The 17522-nt window shown below is 40.8% G+C and overlaps 1 protein-coding gene across 2 annotated transcripts in view; it reads left to right on the top strand.

Moving 5' to 3' along the window:
* Window positions 1-13781, top strand: part of rbpjb (recombination signal binding protein for immunoglobulin kappa J region b) — a 42380-nt gene extending 28599 nt beyond the window's left edge. Inside the window, exons 3-11 of one of the 2 annotated variants that reach the window (XM_040141349.1) lie at window positions 3651-3746; window positions 7028-7193; window positions 7719-7893; window positions 9420-9557; window positions 9904-10016; window positions 10817-10957; window positions 11236-11391; window positions 11519-11622; window positions 13017-13781. In XM_040141349.1, the coding sequence (XP_039997283.1) occupies window positions 3658-3746; window positions 7028-7193; window positions 7719-7893; window positions 9420-9557; window positions 9904-10016; window positions 10817-10957; window positions 11236-11391; window positions 11519-11622; window positions 13017-13341 (1407 nt within the window). In that variant the 5' untranslated portion in view covers window positions 3651-3657 and the 3' untranslated portion in view covers window positions 13342-13781. The remainder of the gene's footprint in view (window positions 1-3650; window positions 3747-7027; window positions 7194-7718; window positions 7894-9419; window positions 9558-9903; window positions 10017-10816; window positions 10958-11235; window positions 11392-11518; window positions 11623-13016) is intronic. The other variant, XM_040141348.1, reaches the window with a different exon arrangement.
* Window positions 13782-17522: the final 3741 nt, after the last annotated feature.

Raw genomic sequence — 17522 nt, 5'->3', positions numbered from 1 at the left:
GCAGTCTGATCATCTTAATTGAGCTATTTCACAGTACACGTGTGTATTAGTATGCCTTGCCACTCTGTCTGTGTGTGTGTGTGTGTGTGTGTGTGTGTGTGTGTGTGTGATCACAGGGGGTCTTGCGACGGCCCCACTCTGCTGTAGACACTGCGGCAGATGTACAGGACAGATGCCTGTCTGCTCCGCTGCATCTGTAGTCTGATTTAACTTAGCCCCTCCTCACGCACTCACGCACGCATTTACCCGACCCCCTTAGTGCCTGCTGTTGAGTGTGTCTCTTTTTGTAAATCTGTCTGGCACGTTTTTGTCTCACTTCTCCAAGCATTTGTTTTTTTTGTTTTCTTTATCTATATATCTCACTCCACCTCTCTTTCCTCCCGGTCGTCTCTGTCATCCCTTCTTCTTCTTTTTTCTTTGCTTAACGCTCATTAGCTAATTTTTCTCAATTTAAATAACGCCCAAAAAAAACGAACCTGCCACTTAGCCACACATCATTTGCTTCTCTTCTACCACTTTGTCTGACACTTGCTTTCTGTGGTTGATTGCCACTCTGCTATGTTGACTCATTTCCTTTTCTCTTTTAATTACCTTCACATTGAATATATGGCCTGAATAAGTGTGTATGTGTCTTGTTAATTCACTGTAACAGGCAGATAAACAACCACCATCTAAATCACATATCTACTTGGATTGCATGGCTGCTAAACCGCTAGTTGTTTTTGGTTTGTTTTGCTCCACTGCATGGCTGCATTATATTACATGTGAATGTGGCTTTGTGTGTGTGTCTGGTTCAGTTAAGATTGAAATGGTCACTACCCTCACTTCCTCTTTCTGATGAAATCGGATGAAATAAGTATTGATTTTCCAGTTTGTACGATTTTGTTAATCTCCCTCCAGACACATTTGTATTTTGAGTGTTTTTAATTGATCCTGTCCTTTATCTTATATGTTCTATACATACTTATATTCTTTTAAAAAAAAATCTGTCTGAATTCTTGTCCGCTTGTGTGTCTGCACGTTACTCTTGAATAGGAAGTTAAGCCGTGCACTGGTCACTGTCTCTCTCACTTCTTCTTCCCGTCTTCAGCTCTCAGGAAGAGACCTAATCTCTATTTGAGAGAGTGCATGTTCCTGTGTTTCAGTAAGTGTAAGAGATGAGTGATTAGTCAGATGTCCCTTTTATATACCCTTCAGTCTCACTGGTCCCTGCTATTATCGTGAGTTTTTGGGTGTCTTTGGGTGTGTCGATGCCATTAAGTCCTGTCTAAGTAATTGTTTTCCCCCTCTTTTTTAATTTTATTTTTACACTGAGTAAGATATTCATGATATACACATCCATGATTTTTGTGGCTTCAGCATCACATCAGATGGAAATATTTTAGAGGTCTTGTCCATTATTTTATGCACATTTCCCCAAAATCCAGCCTGACATATTTGGTATCTTTGTAAACCTTGGGTTCCCCACTAGAATTTACCATAAAATCCTGTGGGTTTGAACAATGCTTGGCTACACAACAAAAGTTTGTAAAGCTGAACCCACCAGTGGGTTTATGTTATTCATTTGATCACATGCTATACTGTTTCATTTGATTATTGTCACATGTGCAGCATCTTGGTTATTTATTTAGAGGTTATTTTAGGGGACTGTGAAGTGAATATCAATGCCTAAGAGGGCATTGCAGGTGACAAGAGGGCATTGCAGGTGACTATACATGACGGGCCACTGTGACCAAAAGCTTAATCTTATGATGAAACGTCTGTCTTGACAGGGAATGGTCTCTCCCCAACTCAGCCACAAATGAATGGTTTGGTGAGCACTGAAACAGTGTTAACCACAAGCCCGAGCTGTCGCACGTAACCTCCCCAACACCAGTGTTAGATTCTGGTGTCATAAAGTAACTATGTGGCAACGTATTTCAGTATTTACTCACTGTCTTGACCCGAATGTAAAATGACAATGACTATAAAGCCAGAAGCATGTGGCTGATTTAACTTGAACCCTTGAACAAGAAAGCTTGTGTGTGTGCTGGGTGTTGCTTTATCTGTGAGGGCTCTTCCTGTAAGACCAGCAGGTCACAGGCATTGTCAGAGGCGTGCAGTGAAGTGCCCTGCAGGCCTGAAATCGGCAGATTTGGACTGTTTATTCTCCTATATAATCAATCAGATCCATGGGCTCAGGAGTCTCCCTGGGGTCTGTGTCTGTGTGTGTCTGTATGTGTGTGTACACTTGAGGACGACTCTAATGAGTGTATTGTTCACTAAAGCCCCAGAGGAAGGTTATGTTACTTAACGTAAACAAAAGTAAAGAAGTTGCTCAAGCACATCCATGCAAATATTCAGAAATGTTTTAATCACACCACTGCTTTTGAACAAGTTTGGCTGAAGTTGTGTGCACCTTTGTCCTGGCTCGATACAGTTTTCTCCATGTGGTGGTTGGATGGTATCAGATTGCACTGGATCAGTTAAATGGCCTCAAATGTTTGGAATTCTAGGATTGTACTTCCATCATGTTCAGTTACAGCTGCTGGCATTCACTAATTTAGAAAATACTGAACAAACAACAGAGCATACATTGGTGTTACTGTGAGACTCATATATTGAGAAAAATAAGTTTCTAATCACACATTGAACTGAGAAATAAAACATTTCCAAGTCAATTATGAAATGGATAAACCACAGTCCCTCTGAGCCTTCCTCTTCCTCCTCGTTACACCCATCCCACAGACTCGCACACTGTGAGGGGCCCCTTGCTTTTCATAACAAAGCCCTGTCTAACCCGAGCATGCCGCCCAGTATTGCGTGGCAGAGTGGGAAGCTGTGTGTATCTGAGTGGGAAGCCCTCCGTGCACCCTGGCGTGTCCAGTGTCACTGACATCTGTGCATGTGTGCGGACTTGGTCAGGGTGTGTTAATGTCGATGTGTGTGGTGCATCTTAATTGTGCATCTAAGCCTGATCTTTGACCCCGCTGCTTTTCAGCTCAGCATAAGTTCTACTGCTGTCCCAACTATTAAAATAATTTTCAGCTTGTTTGTGTAGAGAAGGTGGGGAGTCGTTTGGGAGGTGGGAGGTTGACAGAAGTAATTGGAGCGCAGTCCTTGCAACATTTTAACACGAGATGAGGAATCTTTGCTGGTGAGCTCAGCTCTGTTGTTTTTGTTTTTCAGCTCTGGTGTTTTCTATTTCCTTTTCTCTCTTTACTTCCCTCCCCCAATCCCTTCTCTTTCTCTGCCTTTTTGTCTTCTTTTCTCTCTGTCTCCTTCCTTCTCCCCCATGTTCCTTTCCCTTAATCCTCACTGTCCCTCTGAGCCAGTCATTAACAGTTCAGCCCACCCCCATCTCAAATGGACTCAGCTGGGGGAGAACATAGCTTTTTGGTTAGCAGGCCATGCAGGCTCTGAGGCTTTCCAGAGGTCATTGTAACCGAGTGTACTGTACATGCGTGTGTGTTTCTAAGCATTCTCATTCCATACTTCAGACACTTTTTTTTTTTTTTTTGGATCCGTAGAAAGCGTTGCCTTTTTGAACCTGCTGGATGATCCGACCCCAACGGGTTTCAGCACACCCAATATCACTTAACCTCATCTGTCGGATCACAAAATGACCTGTTAATGAACCCCTTTCTCGCTCTCTGTCTTTCATCTTGCAGAGAAGCGATGAGGAATTACCTGAAGGAGCGAGGTGATCAGACTGTCATGATACTGCACGCAAAAGTTGCACAGAAATCATACGGCAATGAGAAAAGGTGAGTTGAATATAAACAGAAGCTTCTTCACTAGTATTGTCCATTTATCAAGGTTTCTCCAGACATTGATAATCCTACGAAGTTCATAGATGGGAAATGCACACAATTTTATAAGTGTGTCTGATCTCTCTGGAACAATCTCCCATCTGAAATTAACACTGCACATCCGTAAAACAGATTACTTATGGGTCTTGAACGAGTAGTTCTATATTTTGGGAAATATGCGTATATGCTTTCTTGCTGACAGTTGGACAGAGAAGACCGTTGCCATTCAATATGAAGCTACAGTCTGCAGCTGGTTAGCGAAGCTTAGCATAATGACTAGTAACAGAGGGAAACAGCTAGCCTGGCTCTGTCCAAAGGTAGCATAATGCAACAAATTGTATCTCATTTGTTTAATTTGTAAAAAAATAAAATGGTTTTATGGGTTGTTGTTTGCCTGACTTTTTCTTGGCCAGGAGCAGGCCAGCGGTTTCCACCTGTTTCCGTCCTTAATGCTAAGCTAAACGAACAAGTTCTTGGCTGTAGCCTTATATTGATACAATGGGTGTGTGATTTACTAGTGTGTGTAACTTTGTGTTATGTGTCCATTTTGTTTAGTGCAGTTCTGTCACTGTGCATGTGTTTTAAATGTGCCCTGCTGAGGGACTGCAGATGAAAATTAGCCTGAAGCTAATTCCATTAGAGTACATCAAATGGTAACATTTATACTCAATATTATACAGAGGTCCTTTACAAATAAAATAAATAAATATTTACTAGACAGATATGCGAGTTGATATTGTTTTTTCATGTAACTCCCAAAATGTTGAACTATTCCTTTAAGGTAAAAAAAATAAAATAAATAAATAATCTTTTTATAATCTAATTTTGACCATTGTTCCATCACTCCTTCATTTCTTTGTTGTTTTAACCAAATTGGAAGTGCAGTCACATGTGGTAATGTTACAACATTTTTTCTTACGTGAGATGCTCACTAAGCCCTTATACACACTGACCTATTGTTTAATACACTGTTTGCAAACAGCTATGCCCTGGAGGGTTATTAGCATCACATAAAAACAACAACTTGGCCTTGTCCTCTAATCCTTGTCTACCTTTGAGAATTTGACCCCTTCACTGCAAGGATTTATGGATAGGTTACTCAAGGGGGTCAGGCAAAGGAGTGAATGAAAAACATACATTCTAGGTGTGGGTATCTTGATCCTTCTGACCTCCCATATCAACAGAGGTCAGAGGAGGAAATGAGCGGCGACCTCCTGAGTGAGGCCGCGTTCAAGTGAAGGCCGTAGAGAGACTGAAGGAGAGGGAAATGGGAGCGATGGGAATAAGGGAGATAAAAGGCTCCAGGGGCAATGTCCTGGTAAAACCATGGAGAATTGAGGTGTAACGGTTCAAGGACATGAGCTTACAGGTCTCAGAGGTTCACAGGGCAACTTAACATATTGCTGTCCTGCTTTGTTGTAATTTCCATGCAATGCTTGTAACACATTCTACAGTTTGAAGATGAGTACAGGATGATCACTGGCTGTTGCAAACCCTTCTCTTTTATTTCCTCTCCCCTGCTCTCTTGAACTCTGTCACTCGTCTTTGCTTCCTCAAACCCTTCCTGTAGCTCTGCTCTCACCTTTCTAACTCTCACTCTCAAACTTTTTATAGCTTTTTCCTACCACCACCTCTTGCTCATTTTGTAGCTCTCGTCAGCTCTTCATCCTCTGCCTGTTTTCTTGGCTAAGCTGCAGCACTGCTTGCGATCTCATCAGGCCTATCTCTTGGTAAATCAGCTGTTGCAAGCCAACTAAGTAACACATCAGAGAGTTGGAGCAGAAAAGGAGAGGAAGATGGAGAAAGGTTGAGACTGGGATGAATTCCTCAGATAATTTTTAGCTGTCATGTCCAGTTGAAGTGACACCTGTGAGGCAAAATTGCAGTGAGAGACAAACATGCATGCTTGTAAAGGATCAGCTCTTAGTTTTGCTGGTTCGTGAGTTGCTGAGTGACATCCCAGTGCAGGGCTTAAATGTAAGTGTTCAGTTAAAACCGAAATGTCTGTAACCAGTAGACCATCCGACCGCACCACAGACAAGTGTCTAAATGAGACTGCTGAGCAAATCCCCAAAGAATTTCTGCTGTATCGTAGTCACAATATGATATTCGCATATACAGAGAGGTTTCTACCACTGTATGCATATTAGCGTTTCAGCATCCTTTGGCTTGCAAAAACCTTGATTAACTCTGTCTGTATTGTAACGAGGGAGCCCAAGAAAGTGGGCGCATGAAGAAATGCAAATGTGCTGTCTCCCTTTTTCTAGCTGCTTGTTCTGTCTGTGCTTTTTATAGGAGGTGAAAGTAGACAAACACCCACAGAGACAGACACTGGTGTTGCGAAAGAGGTTGCTTTCCCCTTCCACACTGGCGCATGTACATTTTTTTTTTTTTTTTTTTTTTTTTTGAAGTGTGCTGTTTCACTGATGAGTTGGTTTCACATTTAACAAGACTTAAGTTGTCATTTTTCTTTATGGAGCTCTTTACATTAGAGACCAAATATTTTATAGGAGAAGAGAGTAATTCTAAAATGAAAAATGTTACCTTTCATTTTAATTGCTAATTTATATTTTTCTACATATCCTTTCTTGCTGGACTGATCAAGGTAACATCTGTTAAATTAGGCTCAACAGCTTGTCGAAAGAGGATTTAGTTGAATTGTAATAGTACAGAACAGTATGTCGATAAAAGTTTCTCATTGTCTTGTAGAAGCTCAGTACAGGTCTGCCCTCTTCTGGTGTAAATGAAGAGATGCATTTAATTTTATATTAAGAGGTGATAACCTTGTTTTTTCATTTGCTTACATCCAAACTAAATTATTTTCTCCTACAGTGGTTTTGTTCTGTCTCCTTCATCTACTGAACAAGAATATCATTTTTAGTTCAATGCTGATTTGTTTGATTTATAAAACAAATAATGTACGTTATCCCATGGCCACAAAAGCTTCTGAGCATATTCGCCAGACATGCAGATGGAATTGTTTTTCATTTTCAGCCAAGAAAGGGGATTAAAAACATGGGTATATTTACAGTTATAGCTGAAAGATTATTTCCAGTGGCAAATAGGGCCACACACATTTGGCATCTCATGTGGGACCTAGTCAGCCAAACAGGTGGTCTTTGAATAGCTCTACTTACAATATGTTAAACTGCTCAAGTAATTATTACTGAAGGTAAAGAGTGTGTCTTTCAGGTATCTGCACCCAAGGACTCATAAATATTTGTCCCTGTGTCTAGGTTCTTCTGCCCTCCCCCCTGCGTGTACCTGATGGGCAGTGGCTGGAAGAAAAAGAAGGAACAGATGGAGCGAGACGGCTGCTCTGAGCAGGAGTCGCAGCCTTGTGCCTTCATCGGCATCGGCAACAGCGACCAAGAAATGCAACAGCTTAACTTAGAGGGAAAGGTACAACGCCGAACCCACCCCACACACACACACACACACACACACACACACACACACACACACACACGTACACACACACGTACACACACACGTACACATACTGTCACTTTGTTATTCACCTTCACACAGAAACATGCAGCTACACAGTAGAAGCTGCCACAGCTACACACCTTCCCTCCAGGTACTTTACACTAATAAATGCAGGGTGTGTCTCATATGCCTGCTCTTTATTTCATGGTTAATAATTCCAGCAGTTATCTGTTGACAGTGGTGACCAACATGGAACATATTGTGGATTTTTACAGGTTAAAAATATGCCATTGGGATTGTAATGTGAGCTGGGCATCTGTCTGTGTGTGTATACACTGGTGGTTTATTTGTTTTTAACTGCTGACTTTCTAATGTAAATGACTAATCACTTTGTCTGTGAATGTGTACGTACATGAGGGAAAGCTTCCAGGCAGTTTTAATAGAAGAAACATTCTAATCTGATTTTCCTGCTTTCTCCCTTTCATTTCCTCACAGAATTATTGCACAGCCAAAACCTTGTACATATCCGACTCCGACAAGAGAAAGCACTTCATGTTGTCTGTCAAGATGTTCTACGGCAACAGCGCTGACATCGGTGTCTTCCTCAGCAAGAGGATCAAAGTCATCTCCAAGCCCTCCAAAAAGAAGCAGTCCCTCAAAAACGCTGACTGTAAGTTTGTGTTACACTCATTTTTAGAAACTAACTTTTATCAATTTAAGCATGGCAATAGCTGTTTTCCACAGTATGTGTTAAGATTCAAAATTTGGTACATGATTTTTTTTTAAAATGTGTGTGCCAACTACTCTCTCAGCCACTGTGATAAATCAATGTGCAGGAGGTCTGGCGCAAGATAATGTGTCAGTAATGGATGCCCTTAATCAGCAGATTCAGTCACACCATCATAATTTCCTATTCACTTTAGCTGCATCAGTGCGGATACGCTAGAGCTGTAGGTGAAAGCGCTTTTATTGGCTCACCAAACTGGAAGGATGGGTTCGAGCTGAAGCGTTTATGTTGAGTTAAAAGAAAGGCAGACTCAATCACAATGGGATCCTCCATGACTCCTTTCAGTTACTCTCATCACACAGACGCTTCAAAGCACCTCTGGCCAAAAAGAGAGTTTACAAAAAGTCTTTCATTCCCACTGCAATATCTGTCTTGAACAAGGCCAAATAGACTGTCACTACTTTTTAAATGCAGGTTTGTATACCTGCTCTTATTTATTTATGGAATTGTTGTGTTTTAAATGCAGTTTTATCGGAGTCTTTAATGGATGTGTGTTTTTTATGTTGTTTGTGAGCCCCTAACCTAAGACAGTTTTCCATCACTATGTGATAGACAATGAAGTTTTTTGAATCTTGAATCTTGAAGTTTAAGCTAAGATCAAAGTAAGAATGATGGTTTATTTAACAGAGATGGCCTCTGGAGATCTGAATGTCTTTTTGAGATAGCCCTCGCCAAAATGGCAACACAATTTTGATACACATACCAACGATACTTTATCCTAAAGAAATAAGAAAATGGAAAGAACAAAGGATTAAAAGAAGAAAAAACTTGATAAGGATAATCTTAAAAGGTATAAAAGTTTTTGTAAAAATGAAGTAATGGATTTAAACTTTTCAGTCTTAATGTCATTCTTAATTTCAATCAAAATGTTTAATCAAAGTTTTTTGATATTGCTTCCTTATTCATTTATTTCACCGAGAAGTTCACTCTTTCTCTTACCTTGTTTAATCTTATGTATTAGATTCGTTCATTTCTCTGGTTTTATTAGTTCTTAAATCTACTTTAACTCATTGCACTTTTGCTTTGTGTATTTGATTTTAATTAATTTTTGTGCAAAAATGTTTTAATCATGATTTTCCAATGTAAAGCACTGTAACTTTGCTTTTGAAAGGTGCTGTATGAATAGGTTATTATTAGTATTAGTATTAGTATTATTATTATTATTATTATAATTATAATTATTATTATTATTTACAACCATTAGGGGGCAGTGTAGCTTCATTTGAATGTCTGGTATTATAGTTATGTCACATGTAGGGCACCAGTTCTGCACACATCACCTCCTCCGCTAAGATTTGTTTCATGTCTAATTTCTCATCTCTTATCACACCGCTAACCCAGCTGACCTGTGAGTAGCATGTCGTGTTTGGCTCATTATGTAACCTGCCTGCATCTGTGTATGTCCACAGTGTGCATTGCGTCAGGGACCAAGGTGGCCCTGTTCAACCGGCTGCGGTCCCAAACGGTCAGCACGCGCTATCTACACGTGGAGGGCGGCAACTTTCACGCCAGCTCCCAGCAGTGGGGCGCCTTCTACATCCACCTGTGTAAGTTCGCTCAAGCCTGAGGATACAGTTTTGGGTCTGTAACACAAGCACAAACACTGTGCAACAAATGATTTCGAAAAGCTTAAAATCATGCAGAGGTTCAACATGAGTAAAGTGAGGAGAATTTGATGTGGTTTGACAGCATGTTACTTTATCTTCATCTCTCTCTCTCCCTGTTCATTGTAAATGTAAAAACCACACTGTACAACGTAGTAATTACACAGCTGATTCATCCAAGACAAAGAAAGAGATTGATTGACTGAATGTGGGTTTAACTGTATGGAAACCGTTGGTGGGTGGCTTGCTGCAGCACTGATTTCTTCTTTGATACGTCTTGTGTTTTCAGTGGATGACGAGGAGTCAGAGGGAGAAGAGTTCACTGTGAGAGACGGTTACATCCACTACGGCCAGACAGTCAAGCTGGTTTGCTCTGTCACCGGCATGGCCCTTCCCAGACTGGTAAACGAAACACATCATTTGAGATAAGACAGATCGAACAGAAATAGAAACTTTAATGATCCCGGTTGGGAAGTTGACTCATTAAAGCAACAGCTAAGAGAATAAAATAGATTTTAAAAAACCGAAATCGTTGTAAATAATAAGTATTTAAAGGAATAGACAACAGCTTTGTCGCCTTACCTGTTAGGAATAGTTTGACGGTTTGTAAATATATTATGCACAGGACTATTTCTTGGTCGGGCACGTAACAGCCTGAAAACCTGCATCTTGTCATTTTTACACTTTGGGTTTTGTGAGGGTTAAACAAACAAGATAGAACATGTTAATTTGTGATTTATAGGCATACTGGAAGCAGCTGGGCAGAGCCAGGCTAGCTCTTTCCCTCTGTCTCCTGTCTTTGTGCTAAGCTAAGTTTGTGAGCGTAATGCTGAACCATTCCTTTAACGGAACGTAACATAATATCTGAAGAATGTTTTTCCTGGCAACGTTAGGCTCATTTTCATTTATAGTCATCTAGTTATTAGTGATTTGAGTAAACAACTATTGGCATTTCTTACAACCTTATTTTCTATCTTTCTTCTTTGCTTCATTCCCTTCCCTTACTTCTTAATCATATGACTTTCTTTTTTCATCTCCTTCAGTCTCTTCTTTGTTTTATAAAACTTTACAGAAAAAAATATACAATCCTTAATTTTCCCTGTCCTTCCTCCTGCCTTTTATTTCACATACTTCCCTACACCTTCTTTCCACTCCTCCACCTGCCTCCAGCTGGTTAATCTATTGCTCTCTTTCCCTTTCAGATCATCCGTAAGGTGGACAAGCAGACGGCGTTGCTGGATGCAGACGACCCCGTCTCCCAGCTCCACAAGTGTGCCTTCTACCTGAAGGACACAGAACGCATGTACCTGTGCCTTTCCCAAGAAAGGATCATCCAGTTTCAAGTCAGTGTCTCACCCAAACACTCTTACATCTACCATCTTTTCACTTGTATGCCTCAATTCAGGGTCTTCTTCCAGGAGTGCCATTTTTTTCTTTGAAGAACAGTGTGCGGTCCACTCACCTCCAGCATTTTTACTTATTTAGACAGTTGTAAAGTCAAAGAGTGACATTTGCTTGCAGTCCTGAGGAGAGTAGTCTTGATTTGGTGTAATTGTTGGTGGTTATCTCTGCCCTTCACGTGCATTGTAGGTCATATCTCCCCATTTTCCCCTTCTGCTAGGCCACTCCATGCCCAAAGGAACCAAACAAGGAGATGATCAATGACGGCGCCTCCTGGACAATCATCAGCACAGACAAGGCCGAATACACTTTCTACGAGGGCATGGGCCCTGTCCACTCGCCTGTCACCCCTGTGCCTGTGGTAGAGAGCTTACAGGTACACAGAGAGACGTGGATACACAGCCCCCAACAAAAGATGTCAGCTCTTTTGTACTTTTGCAGTCCAGTCTGGGTCACAGTGTGTTATATCAATGAGTTTACGGCATTATCTTCATTGTCTGCAGCTAAATGGCGGCGGGGATGTCGCCATGCTGGAGCTGACAGGACAGAACTTCACTCCAAATCTTCGGGTCTGGTTCGGCGATGTAGAGGCTGAGACCATGTACAGGTGTGCCTTTGCTCCTGTTTCATTTTTCCTAGAGGGTATCGAAGTCTCGGGTCAATTAATTATGGTGTATTGTATTTCTTTTTGTCCTCTCTCCTGCTTTTGATGCACAATGTGATTTTCAATGGTACTTGAAGGGCTGTTTTCCAGTGCTTGCTCAAAATGAGATCCATTGTCTGCACTAAAGAAACCATTGTGGCAAGAGTTTTTTTTTTTTTTTTCCCCATTAGCACACAAATTGTCCATTACAACTAATTTGAGTATTTATTATATCTTACAGGCATAGAAAAAAATGGGCTTTAAGTTTAAGGAATATAATGGAATTGTGAATAACTATTGTAATCCTAATTGATAAAAGCTTTCAAAATGCTCTCTGCCTAATGAATGCCTTATGCCATTAGGCATTAATTACAATGCATATAATAAATACTCATCTCTGCTGTAGTGATGTAGCTGGTGCTTAATCATATCAGTCAAACTGTATAATCCTCATTCTTCTTCTTCAAACTTGTGCAGTTTTTTTTTTTTTTTTTTTTTGAGTGAGTCAAAAACTTTTAAAGAGCCAAGATACTTCAGTGTTACACTTGTAAAATGCCATTACGTAGACGGATTAGATGTTATGTGTTTATCAGTGCCACCCACCAAGCATCAAGTCGGAGACACGGAGGGAGAACATGGAACACCACAATGACCACTGTCAGTGAAGCAGTGGGACCTCCTTCAGTGCAGCACTGCAGAGCCACTGAGATGTTTTGACTGATGCCACGTGTAGATTTGTCCCACATATAATACGGTAGCCTTTTAAAGAAAAAAAAACTAGCTGGGACTATATAGATGACAGATAATGTTGATGACAGAAAGAAATGGGGAGTGACTTGCAACAAAGGTCCTCTGCCATACATGAACTATGGATGTGTATCGGCACCAAGGTGGTGTATTAGTTTATGGTTGGTGCCTTAACCCCCCAGACAACCAGGGTGGCAGACGTCCCTATCTAGTTATTTAATTAATAAACCATTTCTCCAGTAATTTTCCAGAGACTTTACTACATCACCATACATATGGAAATTGTGTCATAGAATTACTTGCCAGAAGATTTTATCCATATTGCACACTCCTAGGTAGTTAAGTTAATGTTTGTGTGCATTACCACTTTAGACAGAGAGAGACAGAGAGAGAGATCTCTCTCTCTCTCACTGTGTATCTCTCTCTCTATAAAGAGCCAGATATTTTTCCCATGTAGCCAAAAAATCCGATATGGCAGTGTTACGTTTATAAATAATTGATGTTGTATTCTTCCAGTTGAGTTCTTTCTATCAAAAGCACGAATGTGTCTTATCAGACAAACTCTGACATCACTCTATGTATTGTTTCTTTCTTCCCCAAACACACAACAGGTGTGCGGAGAGCATGCTGTGCGTGGTGCCCGACATCTCTGCCTTCCGCGAGGGCTGGCGCTGGGTGCGGCAGCCCGTCCAAGTGCCCGTCACGCTGGTGAGGAATGACGGCATCATCTACTCCACCACACTGACCTTCACCTACACGCCAGAGCCCGGGCCGCGGCCACACTGCAGCGCCGCAGGGGCCATCCTGCGGGCCGGAAACTCCAGCCTGCTGAGCAGCAACAGCCAGGAGGCCGGCTCCGGCGTCTACGGCCCCAACAGCACCTCCAACGCAGGAGTCACATCCTCATCCTCCACCGCCGCAGCTGTGGTCTCCTAACGCACACAGGGGGCCACTCAATACAAATTGCCTTGAGAGCAAATATACCGTGAGGTATATAAAGACTATGGGAAATAATAAACAAAAACTGACTCACTCTAAAGTGCTGCGTATTAATTTTGGATACAAAGAGGCTGAAATGGAAAAATTGGTGGGACAAAGGAGCAAACGCAGGGGAAATCTGAAGGAGGAGTGACATCACAACGTTGTCAGCCAACGGGAATAAGCAAAAGTGCTCCTTGACACGCCCCCTCTCCTGTGGTTACTTTAGGGACCTGCCTATCCAGTTCTGGTGTTTGGAATGAGTGAAGTTCCTGCAGGCTCAGAGCACCAGCACCTTTCTACGGCTGTGAGAATGGAAACCACAACAACAATACATCCACTGTGTACAAAAAATTGTCTTGAAAGGAACGTATATTTTTTGCGCTGCCCTGCTCCCCCCCCTCCCCCCATTTCTCCCGCCATTTGTTTTATAATTATTCCTTTTGTGTTTGTGTTATGTTGCATTCATTTGTGGTTTCCTAAAAGGGGGCTGGATGTATTGTTGTTGGAGGGAGCGCAAGGATGCAAGAGGGACACACATAAAACGTGACGATAACATAGTTTTTATGGACCAAGGATCTTGTATAAGCTTTAGTAAAGGTACATTTTTCTCCATACCTTTTTTGTATTAAACATATAGTACACTTTTGTTACCAAATAGTTTCTATTCTTCCTCTGAGCTTGGGCTTTGTTTTCCCCCTTTGAGGTCCAAAATCCCAACCTCTATGTTATTGCAACCTTACTACAAATGCCTGCTTTCTCAGTCTTTGGATTGAACTTTTGTTTTGATACTCTCACTTCTTCTGTTGGGGAAAAATCTGAAGTCTGAGTTGTTTTACATAAGCAAAGGTTGTTTTTTTTATTTTTGTTTGTTTGTTTGTGTGTCTGTTTTTGTTGTTGTTGTTTTTTCTTTTCTTTTTTTTTTTTTTAAATTGGGGAATAACCTCAGAGGGCCTATTTTTTATCATTGGTTTTTATGAAGTCTTTAAAAAGAAAAGCTTTAAGCAACGCCTCTGCCTTGCCTGCAATACTCTATGTGCGCTATGTCTCCTTTGGAAAATATACACATCAGTACATCTCACATGGAGCCATAGCAATGTTTGCAGAATACATCAAAAAACTAGACTTCCATGGTTACGATAACAAGTCAGACCGTCATCTTCAAACTAATGTAACAAGCGTAGTCATTGACTTAAAAGGATAGCCTTAGTACTGTATATTCTTACTGTGTACACAGTCAAACCAGTCACATATCTAATATCCTGTACCTGTTGCTCTATTGGTCACTGTTAATGTATCAGATAGCGTAGTGAAACTTGTCTCTCACAACTGCACCTAGCAAGGTGTCTTCCAGTGTGTGCTGTAGTTCTGGTGGCATTGAATTCCGGTGGTTTTCCAAAAAGACGGACACTTTTCAATTTGATGTGGCCTTACTGATAACTTCAGTTACAAAAAAAAAAAAAAATACTTCACCTTGTTCTTATCTGCTGTTTACTCACCTTGGAAGAACCTGTGCATAGCGCAAAAAACAAGCGAACGCCTCGCTTCTTATCACAGGAGCTCTGCAGTATTGAGCTCATTGCTGCGGCTCCAGAACCACCTTGTCGTGCAATGCAAAGCAGCCTTCTGAAGGATTTCTCAGCCTTCATTTTTGGTGTACAAGTACAATAACCCTGTTTTTTATTCTCATCCGGTGCCCGGCACCTTCTCACTTTTGGTACAATGTCTCACGAGCGCTGTAAGCTCCTTCCAGCCTTCTTTTTTAAAGAAATCTCCTGTGGTCTATTCTCTTCGCAGAAACAAGCGTGTGTACATTGTAAACTCACTGTCCGAGTAGTTGCACTCATCTGTGTTCATGCCGACCGCGTAAAGGCCTTCTAAATGTGTATTATTGAAGATGTGCATTTCCTAACATAACAGCAATATTGTACAGGTCATTTCATCGTTTTTGTCTGCCTGAGCACTAGTTCACCAGCCAGCAAATATGTGTGCGTGTGTGTGTGTGTGTGTGTGTGTGTGTGTGTGTGTGTGTGTGTGTGTGTGTGTGTGTGTGTGTGTGTGTGTGACTGTCACATGTAGTCGCTGTAATGGAATATTGAGTCAGACTCGCTCCATTTCAAAACTGCTCTCCAAAACGAAAAGAAAACTTGAGATTCATTGGGTTTTTTCTGTCTTCCACCTGAATCCAAATGTCTGGTAATTGTGGATAAACATTCAAAGGCAATACTTGTGATCTTAGTATTACAGTACAACTGTATACACTTCTGGGAAAAAGAACAACGATACTGTAACTTGAATGTCTGCTTAATGAAGTATTTCAGAATTTTCTTACAAACAAAACCTTGAAATAGGAACAGAAAAGGATTCGCTTGCACCCCCTTCAATGTATAGAAGAAAAAATTAAGTTATGCCCCCGTTTTGCCTCCCTTGTCCACCTGTCCGTCATTAATGTTAAATATTTTATATTGTAATATTGATATTTTTTAAATTATTGGTACAAAGTCTCCCCTTGTCTTATGTCAAAAAAAAAAAAAAGAAAAGTGCATTATTGGCCGTGCTGCCTAGGTTGGCCTGGGAGTGTATTTTTGTTTTTGTTTTTTTTTGTTTTTTGTTTTTTATAAAGAGGCCACTTCCTGTCTGTCGTGGAATCTCGGAGGCGTTGGTGCTGCAGCGTAGTGTAGCATCAAAACCGAATCATTTGCGCTTCTTCACGCTGAACTCTTGTGACGAGCTGCAGGTCGACCTGAACCCTTTACTCTGCAGGATGGAGGTCACAAAATCTTTAACTGTAGATTTTTAACTTGGGTGTTTTTCTACGTCTCCTAGCTCTAAATTCAGCGAGTTTTTAAACATAGCCTCTAGATTGGCAGAGGCTATAGCCCCCCCCCCCCGAGCTTGGATATTTTTGGGTTTTTGTTTACATGTTGAGTCGCCTCTTTTAGGCAAACCACCCCTGGCTCCTCTTCATCTCCTCATGCGAGTCTGAACAGAGCAGCTTTGTCACATTTTCTCAAATTAATAAAGGGGGTGATGCATGCTTTTAAAATGTGTCGCCTTGACAATCCGAGCTGGTTTACAGTTTATTTTGCTCTTAAAACACCTGGAGTTTTAAGAGATTGGGAGGATACAGAATAACTTGATATAACATCCCTCACTCATAAAAGGGATGAACTGTCAAAAGGGGTCAAAAAAATGTTACTTGCCTTCTTAAACGCACGCTGTATTTACCTGGCGACAGAGCTTTCAGAGAGAGGAAAAAATGCCATCTCATTAGCATTTGTGATGCTTTTACAAAATATCTTAACTGGTTTCACCTCTTTGTGTGTCTGGTCATAATTGTTTTACTCTTCCAAAAGCAGCTGTTCTTGTTTTTTTTTTTTTTTTTTTGTCTTTTTTTTTATAATGAGCTCTGAACAATGTATGTATCCTCTAATATGCCAAATGTCTTTTATAATGTAGTTTTCATGCACTGCTAAACAAAACAGGGCAGAGTGAGAGGCAGCTTTAAACAAATAAAAAAAAGAAGAAAAAAAAAAAAAAGGAGTGTGGAGCCCTTCTCTGTCGCACTCAGCCTTACTTCTCCTTAAGACTATTTGGCTGTTTGCACTACAGAGCGCTAACCTTTCTTTTTCTAGCACACATTTCATCCTCACTCTTAATCGCTCATGTTTATGTATGTACATTTGGAGTTTTCTCACTTCCCCCGCCTTCCTTTTATTTTTGTTTTTAACATGCAGCCTGTTATGCTTAGCTTTGCTACAGACGGATCACTTTTTTGTTGTCATTTTCCCCCCCTCTTCCTCTTCCTCCTCCTCTTCTTCTTCTACTTCATGTCCTTTCACTATCTTTCACTCTCACTGTATCTGTGTATTATTCTAGTAAATGGTAAGCAGAGGTGTCATTGTGGTAGTATACTCAGTGCTCAAAGGGTTGCTGATGGTAGAAACCTGTGCCGTTTGTAACATTTAGCAATAACGTCAAAACAAAGGGGACGGTTTTTGATAACATACGTTAGTTTGTTTTTGTACATATTGCAGCTCCAGATCATGCTCAAAATCTGTATGTCATTAAAAGAAGAAAAAAACGTGAAAAAACTTGCAATATTGGCATAAAAATGAGAAATAAAAAAGTGATATAAA

Source organism: Xiphias gladius, chromosome 12 (genome assembly GCF_016859285.1).
Source record: "Xiphias gladius isolate SHS-SW01 ecotype Sanya breed wild chromosome 12, ASM1685928v1, whole genome shotgun sequence".
Taxonomy (NCBI): domain Eukaryota; kingdom Metazoa; phylum Chordata; class Actinopteri; order Istiophoriformes; family Xiphiidae; genus Xiphias; species Xiphias gladius.
Note: the sequence above shows the minus strand (reverse complement) of the source record. Positions and strands in the feature narration are given on the sequence as shown.